This window comes from Delphinapterus leucas, chromosome 19 (genome assembly GCF_059928025.1).
Source record: "Delphinapterus leucas isolate spDelLeu-1000000601 "Yukka" chromosome 19, BTC_Dleu_Yukka2, whole genome shotgun sequence".
Taxonomy (NCBI): Eukaryota; Metazoa; Chordata; class Mammalia; order Artiodactyla; family Monodontidae; genus Delphinapterus; species Delphinapterus leucas.
The window spans coordinates 49273868-49286751 of record NC_143147.1 but is presented as its reverse complement, the minus strand read 5'-3'; the positions used below and the strand labels follow the sequence as shown (position 1 = coordinate 49286751).

The 12884-nt window shown below is 37.3% G+C and overlaps 1 protein-coding gene across 1 annotated transcript in view; it reads left to right on the top strand.

Moving 5' to 3' along the window:
* Window positions 1-12884, top strand: part of FBXL20 (F-box and leucine rich repeat protein 20) — a 116102-nt gene that overhangs the window by 42095 nt on the left and 61123 nt on the right. Inside the window, exon 2 of the mRNA XM_022558036.3 lies at window positions 5724-5785. Within this exon, the coding sequence (XP_022413744.1) occupies window positions 5724-5785 (62 nt within the window). The remainder of the gene's footprint in view (window positions 1-5723; window positions 5786-12884) is intronic.

Genomic DNA, 12884 nt, shown 5'->3' with positions numbered 1-12884 from the left:
CCTGGTCCGGGAAGATCCCACATGCCGCGGAGCAACTAAGCTCGTGTGCCACAACTACTGAGCCTGTGCTCTAGAGCCCGCGAGCCACAACTGCTGAGCCCACGTGCCACAACTACTGAAGCTCGCATGCCTAGAGCCCGTGCCCCACAACAAGAGAAGCCATTGCAATGAGAAGCCCGCGCACCACAAAGAAGAGTAGCCCCCACTTGCCGCAACTAGAGAAAGCCCGCGCGCAGCAACGAAGACCCAACGCAGCCATAGATAAATAAATAAATTTATTAAAAAGAAACAAAACACTTAACCACATGATACAACCCAGAAAATACCCACCTTAGAATTTATCCAAGAGAAATGAGAGCATATTTCAACCCAAAGACTTGTATGAGAATGATCATAGCAGCATTATTCATAATAGTAAAAAAAATTGTAACAATCCAAATGTCTGTCTGCTAGGAATGAATAAACAAAATATAGAATTCCATACACTGGAATACTATTCAACAATAAAAAAGAATGAAGTACTGGTACATGCTATAACATAGGTGAACTTAAAAAACATGCAGAGGGCTTCCCTGGTGGCGCAGTGGTTGAGAGTCCGCCTGCCGATGCAGGGGACACGGGTTCGTGCCCCGGTCCGGGAAGATCCCACATGCTGCGGAGCGTCTGGGCCCGTGAGCCATGGCCGCTGAGCCTGCGCGTCCGGAGCCTGCGCTCCGCAACAGGAGAGGCCACAGCAGTGAGAAGCCCGCATACCGCAAAAAACAAACAAAAAAACCATGCAGAATAAAAAAAGTCAGATGCAAAAGATGACATATTTTATGATTCCATTTTTTTTTAATGCCCAGAAGGGAAAATCTACAGAGACAGAAAGCAGATAAGTGGTTGCTTGAGGTTGGGGATCAGCACAGGGATTGATTGTAAATGGGCATAAAGGATATTTTTGGGGTGATGGAAATTCATCAAAACTGAATCGTAGTGATGGTTACACAGCTTACGATATTTGCATTATGCCATAATAAAGCTGCTAAAAATGCTGTATACAGATGAAATCCCATGATGGTGAAAACTTAGGAATTATTACAACTTTTTTTTTTTTAAACAAGAAATGTATCATATCCCTTGAAATAAATGGGCCATAAGTTGAATCTTCAAACTTTTTCTTCAGGTATTTTAATCGTTATTTTTGTAATGTATTCAGTCTGTTGCTGTGTTGATGTCATTTGCATGTTATTTGCTGAATTTAGAGTAACATTCAGTTTATTAAATTTCTTTCTTCCTCCCCTCCCCTCCTCTTCCCTCCCCTCCTGAGATACAAAGTGAAAAAACCATGGAAACCTGCTGGGAATTTAGAGTCAAAAAGTATTTCCTGATCTATTTAGTAAAAATGACATTCATTGGTTGAGGAATTTCTAGGCATTGTGTTGCTTACCGACTATACTGGGGTGAACTAAACAGACAAGGCCCCTTTCCTCTCAGAGTTTACACTCTGATGTAATGGACACATCATCCTTGAGGAAGGAGTAAAGAAGGGGCACGCTCTCTCTCATTAAGGATCCTCCTGATACCACACACATCACTTTTTCTTACATTCCATTGGCTAGAACGTAATGAGAAATAAAGTCTTCTTTCCACACAGCCATGTGCTAGCTAAACATTGGGAATCCTGTTACTCTAGATGAGTAGAGAGGATATGAGGGGATACTAGTATTCTATGCCAAAATACATATATTAACTTTTGTATTTCTTCCATAATGCTTGAATAACATAGGTCAGACCTTTTAATTTCCGTTTTTGGAGTTGGTAGCTATACTTTAATCGGCAGGGGTCACTTGTGAAAGTATTTCTTTTCCTGTTTCCCTTGTTCAACCCATCTGCATTTCCCACCCAGATCCTGTATTTAAAGCCTCTTGAATTGGTTTCCTGTGTCTTTTTTGTGTGCTAAGCATTTAAATTTACTATGTTAGTAAACTAATACCCAGAATGTGCCAAAGATTTAAAAACTGATCAGAAAGGCTAAAATAATAGCCAAAAAAAAAATGCTTCTTACTCTTCAGGAACTCTATGTTGTAATTACAGTTTGCAACAAGTGGTTTCACAGTTATATTTCTCAGCTAGGTTATTTATAGAAAAACGATTACAGTTTTATACAAAACAACAATAAATGCTAATGTATGACAAAACAAATCACTTAGTTTTTTAAAAACCTGAATATTTAAGAATGTCCTATCCCTGTAAGACAGGGGGGCTGTTTCAGTGTCTGTTTTTGTTTGTTTAGGGGATGATGTCCTACCTTGAAAGAAATAATCGAGAGAGAACAATGTAGTTGTTCTCATGTTCCCCCCCACAATATCCTTGTAATTTTTTGTGGATAGATTATTAAAATATATAATAATCTATCCACACATTAATATGAAACCAGATAACCTAAGAATGTCAAATGTTTGAACAGTGACTTTCTCTACGATTATATCTAAAACCTTCACAAATTTGTTATAATTCATTATATCCTTGATATAATTGGATTTGACACCCTTTATATTTTGTATGAGAAACCTAGAGTTTGGATTCAGCTGAAATAGTAAGATATCTAAAACATGTATTCTATTGCTTCTGTGAAACATTTATTTTACCAACAATACCATGGGGACTTCCTTGGTGGCACAGTGGTTAAGAATCCACCTGCCAGTGCAGGGGACACAGGTTCAACCCCTGGTCCAGGAAGATCCCACATGCCCTGGAGCAACTAAGCCTGTGTGCCACAAGTTCTGAGCCCACGTGCTACAACTACTGAAGCCTGCGCACCTAGAGCCCTTGCTCCGCAACAAGAGAAGACACTGCAGTGAGAAGGCCGTGCACCGCAATGAAGGGTAGCCCCCACTCGTCACAAGAGAAAAGCCCATGCGCAGCAACAAAGACCCAATGTAGCCAAAAAATTAAACAAACAAACAAAAAAACCCAATACCATGAACTTGAGCAGAAACCATTTGGGTTTCCTAGAAAGCATCTAAAATTAATGTGTGTCTACCTCTAGGATTATTTTCTAAGCTCCATTGCTATGTTACTTCAAATAATAAAATATTCTGATTATGTGTTATAACTGTAATTTCTTAAGTCCTGAGATTCTCAACCTATTTTATCTGTTCCATTGGTTCTCAAACTTTAGGAAGCATCAGTATCACCTGGAGGGCTTGTTAAAATACAAATTGCCCCTCTTTCCCTCCACCACCCCTGGCATCCTGTTTCTGATGCTGTAGGTCTGGAGTACAGCCCAAGAATTTGCATTTCTAACAAGGTTCTGTTTGATGCTGATGCTGTTAGTCAGGTGACCATGGTTTGTGAACCACTGATCTTTTTCGTGCAGACTTGGAGTAGGATACATATGTGCAGAAGGAATTGGAGGGAAATATAAGTCTGGACAGATATCCTATACACATGATGTTTCCCAGATACTCCCAGGACACTGTCTATTCCTTTTTTTCTTTTCTCTTTTCATATACCTCGTGTTCTTACAGAGACAACATTTGGTCTATTTAGAGTGACTTAGGAGAAAAAAATTGCTGCTGGGTGTGACTTTTTTTTCCTAATAAATAAATAAATTTATTTATTTATTTATGGCTGAGATGGGTCTTTGTTGCTGTGCGTGGGCTTTCTCTAGTTGTGGTGAGTGGGGGCTACTCTTCGTTGCGGTGCGTGGGATTCTCATTGCGGTGGCTTCTCTTGTTGCGGAACAAGGGCTGTAGGCGTGCGGGCTTCAGTAGTTGTGGCACGTGGGCTCAGTAGTTGGTGGCGCATGGGCTTATTTGCTCCGCGGCATGTGGGATCTTCCCGGACCAGGGCTCGAACCCGTGTCTCCTGCATTGGCAGGCGGATTCTTAACCACTGCGCCACCAGGGAAGCCCCTGGATGTGATTTTTGTTCCTTTTTGTATCTAGAATTGCACAAATCATGTGAACAACACATAACAGGTTTATATTTTTTATCAATTTAATTACCCTGTATATTCAAGTGAGCAAAGTGCCTTAGTGGGTGAGGTATGTAGCATTCAATTAAATACTTTGAATATACAAGATAAAGAGCTTAGCATTTCTAGTATAAAAATGATTATCTCTTATATTTTGTGGATTTGAGTTGGGCATAGTCTAGTATATTGGGTGCTTAGCTTAGTGATATTGTTTTATACTTACTAACTTGATTTTTCCCCAAGATCTCAAGCTTAAGATATATGTTGTGTGCTAAGAAGTCCCCCAGGCAGGTCTCCATTTTGGATACATTAGCTGTCTTTGCTAATGTTATTTATGTCATCATAAATAACATAATGTTATAATGTTATCAACAAATAACATTGTTATTTATGTCATCAACCCTAGATTATTCAGGGTATACTTTATAACTACTTCATGCATTCTTTACTATAAGTGTACCTGGAGAAGAATGATCTTAATGGTGTAGAGTCTTAGAAACCGTGGAATTTGAGAACTTGTTTAGGAGGAAACGTGATGGCTTCATTTTGAAAGTCTGCCTTATAGAAAAGGGATATGATTTTTTCTTAATACCTTCCATTAATGGGTAGAGAATTTAGGGAAGCAGATTATTCTTTGATGTCAGGCAATTTCCAAAAACATGTAATTGTCAGGCAGCATTACTTTTATTTTAACATAGTGTGTTTGTTGCACTGAAACTTGGTAGATGATCCAACTTTCCATCAGCAAGTCCTGTAGCTTCTTTAAAAATCCTTTTGTCTACTTTTTTTATTTTCCACTTCCACCACCCCTGTAATCTTACCTGCATCATCTTTTACTTGAACTATAATTTTAATATATTTCTAGCTTATCTCCTTGATGCCAGTCCAAAATTAGTATTTGCTTATTTCTGTGTTCTTCATTGTAGAGCAGGGGCTCCTTAAGTACAGAGATAACATCTTACTGTTTTTGTATTTCATTGCCTAGAAAAGTGCCTAACACAGGGTGTTCAGTAAATGTTCATTGTATGAAGTCAAGAGGCATCTATGTAATACCTAATAGCAGGGACTGAACATATTCCTCTCAGCTTCAGTGACATGTGTATTGTTTTTAGTTGCTTTTTATTGGATATATAGATATTTGGTTTTTTTATGTAGCTTACTAGACAAGCTTATAGTGATGGCTCTGTTAAAAGTACCCATTATGAGTTATTTCATTAATTTGTTAAATGATCCTGCATTCATCCAGAATGCATGTGGTGGTGGTTATGAGGCATTATTACTTTTCTGCATGATATATAAAACTTGAAAGAGAACATTTCCTATCCTAGGTTTCTGAACATCTCTGTGAACAAATAAATGTGAGTTAGATTTGGAGAATAACCTTACCTTAATGGCATTTTTAAATGGTCACCCTGTACTGATATGCAAATAAACCTTTTGTAACTCAGTTTCCTTATATGTACAATGAAGATTAAGGGTAGTATGAAGATTCAGTACACTAATACATAAAATACACTTAAAATAACACCTGGCACATAATGTCATCCTTCTGACTGCTATTAGTTCATTTTTTTCTAAAGACAGGGAACAAATTAAATGTCTCAGACATTTTTTAGCCTAAAGAGTTTCTGAAAATATGACTTTGGCTTATAACACCCACTGTACTTATTCACCTCTCTCCTAAGAGGATTACCTCTAAACTGTTGAGTTGAACATAATAAAATGTTAAGTGACACTTGACACAATGATTTTGTTTTTGCAGATGTTCTCAAATAGCGATGAAGCTGTAATTAATAAAAAACTTCCCAAAGAACTCCTATTACGGTAAGTCTAACTTTATGCTGTTTTTTTTTTGTGTGTGTGTATCATATTTGCTTGTTTAAAAAAATTTTAGACTTGTTGCTAATTTTCATATATGTATAGGATCTGGATTATGTAGATTTTAAAATTTATTGATTCTTTTGTTAAACAATCTTATTCTAGGGGTTATAGCCTTTTAAAAATTAAAAAGACAAGTTATTTGACACTTTGCTCTGTTAGACTTACGATTTTACCATCCTTATTTTTAATGTGTAGAAACTACATTGGGGATCACTTGTAACATAAAACACACAGCTCCCAATTTATATACCTCTGACTTAGGAATCACCTGGGAAGAAACAGGGATCCAGGGAAGTTATTTTCAGTGCCCATTATTTGGGCACATAATCATACCATTCTTTGTTCACTTTTGTAGAATATCATGACTGAGAAAGGCACATTCTCTTTGCAAATGTTAGAAGTTAACAAGATACTGTGCTCGGGACATTTTTTTCTTGCTCATAGCTGCTACTGCAGTCTAGCCCATAACCAGCCCAGTCCCTGCTTCAGGGTGAAAAATTCTGCCCTAGTGCTGGTAAAGAGTATTCCTGGCATTCTTAAGTATTTGCATACTGAGTCCTCCACTAGATTGCAAGATCCATGGAAGCAGGGACAAAATCCTATAAATCTTTACGTAGGACTTACACTTTGAAGATGCTAAGAAAAAGGAACTGAATTGAACTTGGAATGAATGTTTTCTGTGAAAGCAAAACATACATATGTGCTGGTTGACTATAGTGTAAAGAACCTCCTAGACTACCCAGAACCATTGGAAAAATGTATCCTGAATATCTTGGGTATCCCTCAAATTTCAGCGAAATTTTAGCCATCTTAAAGAAAAATATTTTTAAAACAGGTTATGTTCTTCACTGTTACCATAAACTGAGTACACTGAGACTAAGACACACTTATTTTCAATATTAAGCATTATTTTGTACTGCAGTAGTTTACCTGGAGACTCAGAAAGATATATGGAAGTTATTTGACTCTTTGGTAACTGGCTGCATCCTGTTGTGGTTATATTTTATTAGAGTTTTTCTGTTTTTGCCATGAAACTCAAATTCCTTACTGTGGCCTACAAGACCTCTCATGATATGGCAGGGGAATAACATGATCTGGTGTATATTTTTAAAGGATTAGTCTGGGTACTATGTTCCAACCAGATTGGGGGATTGGAGTGGAGAGCAACAAGAAAACTTTTAAAGAAATCCAGGCAAGAGATGAGGGTAACACAGATAACATTTTCTGTAATTTTTTACACTGCATTGCCTGCCCTGGCCCTTTCTAGCTTTAGTCACTGTTTCTTTCTCTTTTCCCCTCCCTTCCCCTCCTTCCTTCCTTTTTGAGATATAAATTGACATATAATCTATTAGTTTCAGGTATACAACGTAATGATTCAATATTTGTATATATTGCAAAATGGGGGCTTCCCTGGCAGTCCAGTGGTTAAGACTCCATGCTTCTACTGCAGGGGGCATGGGTTTGGTCCCTGGTCGGGCAACTAAGATCCTGTATGCCATGTGGCGCAGCCAAAAAAAAAAAAAAAAAGATATATTGCAAAATGATCACAACAATAAATCTAGTTAATATCCATCACCACGGGACTTCCCTGGCAGTCCAGTGGTTAAGACTTCGCCTTCCAATGCAGGAGGTGTGGGTTCGATCCCTGTCGGGGAGCTAAGATCCCACATGCCTCGTGGCCAAAAAAACCAAAACATAAAACAGAAGCAATATTATAATAAATTCAATAATGACTTTAAAATTGGTCCACATCAAAAAAAAATCTAAAAAAAGAAAGAAAGGGACTTCCCTGGTGGCACAGTGATTAAGAATCCACCTGCCAATGCAGGGGACACGGATTCAAGCCCTGGTCCAGGAAGATCCCGCATGCAGTGGAGTAGCTAAGCCCGTGTGCCACAACTATGGAGCCTGCGCTCTAGAGCCCGTGAGCCGCAGCTACTGAGCCTGCATGCCACAACTACTGAAGCCCATGCACCTAAAGCCCATGCTCCGCAATGAGAGAAGCCACCGCAATGAGAAGCCTGTGCGCCGCGATGAAGAGTAGCCCCCGCTCGCCGCAACTAGAGAAAGCCCGCACACAGCAATGAAGACCCAATGCAGCCAAAAAAATAAATAAATAAATAAAAATTTATGAAAAGAAAAGAAAAATATCTATCACCACACACAGTTATAAAATTTTTTTCTTGTGATGGGAACTTTTAAGATCTACTCTCTTAGCAACTTTCCAAACATATGTTACAGTATTAACTATAGTCACAAAGCTGTATATTACATCCTGAGGACTTATTTATAAATAACTGGAAGTTATGTATAACTTTTGGCCACCTTTACCTATTTCACCCACCCCCCCACCTCTGGAAACCACCAGTATGTTCTCTGTATCTATGAGTTCCATTTTTTGTTTTGTTTTTTGTTGTTTTTAAGATCCCACATAAAATGGGATCATACAGTATATGTCTTTCTCTCTCTGACTTCATGTAGCATAATGCCTTCAAGGTTCATTCATGTTGTGGCATATGGCAAGATTTCTTTCTTTTTTAGAGCTGAATAATATTCCATTGTGTGTATGTATACATATATATACACACATATACATACACACACATCTCACATTTTTTTTATCCATTCATCCACCAGTGGACACTTAGGTTGCTTCCACGTCTTGACTATTATAAATAATGCTGCAACAAATATGGGGGATGCAGATATCTTCTCAAATTAGGGTTTTTGTTTCCTTCAGATAAATACCCAGAAGTAGAATTGCTGGATTATATGGTAGTTCTATCTTAACTTTTTTAAAGAACCTCATACTGTTTTCAGTAATGGCTATACCAATTTACATTCCCACCAACCAGTGTATGAGGGTTCTCTTTTCTCCACATCCTCACCAACACTTGTTATTTCTTGTCTTTTTGATAATTGCCATTCTGACTGGAATGAGGTGATACGTCATTATGGTTTTGATTTAGTTACTGTTTTGACTTTACTGTAGTACCTGTTGATGAGCTGTAAGGTCTATAGTTGCCAAAACAGATGGTATTTTGGGGAGGATTGGATAAAGAGGAATTTCTGTATCAACCAGTTTTTGTTACCACAAACAACTCCTAAATCTCAGTGGCTTTTTCTTACCATTACATGAAGCTGTGGGTTAGCTGAGGCTCTCTTTCAGGCAATGGGTCAACTTTTTGTTTAAACCATTTAAGCCAAATAGGAAAGAGGCTTTTGTGGTATCTTCGAAATTACACTAAACAGATAACAATAGATTAGTATAAATGTTAATAAATTCTATCCAGGGCATTTGTAATTTTTTGAAATTCGTTGAATGTAATATTTCCTTAAGAACTTTGAATACCTTGATAAATATCTTGTGGGGAGATATGTGTTGTTAGACCTGTGTTATCTTGTGGGGAGATATGTGTTGTTACAAGACTATGTGTTGTTACTCATTTTTGTCCACTAATTTTAGCATTCATTGCTGTTACCTGAAACAGTTACCACTGTTATGTTTGCCAAAGTTTTATATTTCTATAATTCTTCCTGCATATAAATTCTATTTCTGTTATTCTAATTAATAATAATTAGACTTCTACTGTAAGGAAGAGCCTTCACTTCAATTACATTTACTTATTTATTCAGTTATTTATAACAGTATGAACTCATGGATATTTGTTTTATTTTATGAATTATATTGTTACTATCATGACTTATTGTTCAGCCTTTTTATGTCTTCTGAATTTGTGTGTGTGTGTGTGTATATGTGTGTGTGTGTATATGTGTGTGTGTGTGTCTGTGTGTTTGGAATTTCATACCATGTCTGTGTATTAGCTATTTTATTTTATTTTTTTTAATATTGTAACAAATTCAATAAAGACTTTTTAAAACTATGTATTTATTTATTTGGTTGCACCAGGTCTTAGTTGTGGCTCATGGGCTCCTTAGTTGCAGCACGTGGGCTCCTTAGTTGCGGCTCACTGGCTCATTAGTTGTGGTATGCATGTGGGATCTAGTTCCTTGACCAGGGATTGAACCTGGGCCCCCCTGCATTGGGAACATGGAGTCTTATTCACTGTGCCACCAGGGAAGTCCCTGTATTAGCTATTTTAAAAAATACAGATTAATAAGTAGCATAGAATATTTGGTTTGATTAGATTTTAAGTTACATGTTAACATTATTTGATCCACCATATATCAATCTACAAGGAGAAAAGTTGTGTTACTAGGGCTGTACTATTTTCTTGCAAATCCAGAGCCACAACCAAGTTACCAATGAATTAAGGAAGTGTTCTTATTTTTTCTTAACTGTAACTTACTTTACCTTACTAACTTTCCTCCTTCCTTTTTGAAACAAAGTTTATTAGTAATGCCCTAGCAAGCTGGAATCCACTGCTTGCATAATGTGAAATTCAGTTAGCAGGATTGACAGTACTTCCTTTGAGAGAAGAACCATATGCATTTATTTAGAAGTACCTCTTGAAAAATGAATGTCAGTGTTTATAAGATAGAGACTCTTATGTGTTTTCCAAGAGCTAATGTAAAGTGAAATTACATTAAAAGAGCTAATGTAAAGTGAAATTACATTACATTCATTAAAGTGAAATGCAAAGTGAATCTTTGTTTCTCGAAGATTCCTTCTGAGGATGATATTGATAACTGTGATAATAATGTGAGTGGTAAGACTGCTTGAGCCCACACATGCCCTTTTGGCTATAAAACAAAGTGCAGTTTCAGAATGAGGATTATCATTGTTTATAAGAATCTGAAACTTTTCATTAATTTTTCAACTCTTGGGGTGTTGGGTCATAATTGTCATGCAACATGTAATACGTACGTGTGAGTTGGTAGATGAACTTTCTGAACTTAGATGGAAAGAATGAATTGGCTGGGATTTTTTGCCTAAAAGAGATAATCATGCTGTGTTGGGGGTCCCCAAGACTACTCCTAGGTTTGGTGATTTACTGGGAGGACTCAAGGCTATGAGCATATAGTCATACTCATGGGTATGATTTATTACAGGGAAAAGATACAAAGCAAAATTAGCAAAAGGAAAAGGCGCATGGAGTGAAATAGAGAGGAAACCCGGTGTAGGCTTATGAGTCCTTTCCCAGTGGAGTCACACAGGATGTGCTTAATTCCTCCAGAAATAAGTTATAACAAAAAAAAGTAAAATGTTGTCTACCAGGGAAGCTTATCAGGGAATAGTGGGAACCCTCCCCAATCCAAATTCTCAAATGCCATCCAAGGGTCAGCATTGCAAGCAGGCCTTTCTAGTAAGGATAGGCCTGCTATGTGAACTCTTTTCTGTACACATGCTATCTTATATTCTCTTCCAGGAAGCTTACAACGTTGATGATATCTAGTAGATTTTCATTCAGTGTATTTGCCAGGAATTCAGGGCAGATAGGGGTTTGTGTGTTTTCTTACTTTTAAAGGCACATAATGGTGAAGAACATGGACTCTGGAATTTGAACACCTGGATTCTGTCATTTACTAGCTGTAAATTGAGGATTTTAGTACCTACCTCTTAGAGTTATCCTAAGGATCAAAAGGGTTGATAAATGTAAAGTGCTTATTAGAAGAGTGCCTGGCACATAGGAAGTGCAATAAAAATGTTATGTGTATTACTATTGATTTCTATTTTTTACTCATAGACCATAAAATGATGTGATTAGATGCTAAGACTACCAAAAGTGATCATCTGTCAACTTTAAGGTGCATTGGCAGATGTTCCTGAATGAAAGAACAGAAAACCAATATTGCTCTTACTGAGCATTTAGTTTTCTAGCCTTCTCAATTGTCCAGAACAAATCAAAGAAACAGGAAGCGAGCTGGAAGAACAAATGGGCATTTTACTCAGAGGATGCATGCCAGCCATTTCTCAGGCCCTATGTACTCCTTTTCTTTTTTTTTTTTTCTTTAGACACAGTTATTACAAATTTGATTATGAATAGCAGTATGTAAAAATGGGATCAGAAGAGTTATGTTAATAGAGGGTCCACTGAGTTTTAAGAAGTAGCAATCTGATAGTAAGGGAGAATATATAAAAACTAATTTTAAAAACAAAAGCAGGGGACTTCCCTGGTGGACCAGTGGTTAAGACTGCATGCTTCCAGTGCAGGGGGCACCTGGTCGGGGATCTAAGATCCTGCGTGCCCCGTGGTGCTGCTAACAAAAAAAAGAGAAAGGAGAAAAAGAAAAAAAACAAACCAACAAACAAGTAGGATTGAGAACAGAGCAGTGGATCCCAGGTGGGAAGGGGTGGTGGGGAGGGCGAAAGGTGTAAAGGGGGTCAGCTGTATGGTGGATGGATGGAAAATAAATTTTTGGTGGTGAGCTTGTTATAGGGTATACAGAAGTAGAAATATAATGTTGTACACATGAAGCTTATACAGTGTTATAAATCAGTGTTATTTCAATTAAAAATAAATAGTAACATTCAAAACCAATACAGTACAGGGTTGCTTATTTAATGAGGAGACGTTTTAGTCACTTAGTTACCCATGAGGATTTCACTGTATAGGATGACAAGTGATTTTCTTTATGAAAGCTATGCAATATCAAGAAATAATTAAATTATATTCCCTTAAACCTTTTGGGGAGGAAGTGGCTCAAGTGATAAATTTAATTAAATACCAAGAAAAATAAGTCAGTACATTTTGTTCTTTACTGATTTTTAACACAGTAGTTACATATATGACTATAAACATATATTTAGGCTGGTTTTTTCCTATACCATGTATGCATGATGCATTTTCATTTGAGTTTGCTACTGCAATTAATCGATATGTTTTCTTGGTGAGAGAATTTTGCATTAGCAGAATGGCACAGTTTAAAAATTACTACAGACCTCATTCTTGTACTTTGTATTCCTTCAACTTTCTTTCTTTTAAAGAATTTTAGGTTTACAATAAAATGAGAAGAAGGTACTGAGATTTCTCACGTACCCCCAGCCTCAAACATGCATAAACCCCCCCACCCCCATTATCAACATAACCCACCAGAATGGCACTTTTTTTTTTTGTCGAGGATGAACCTACGTTAACAC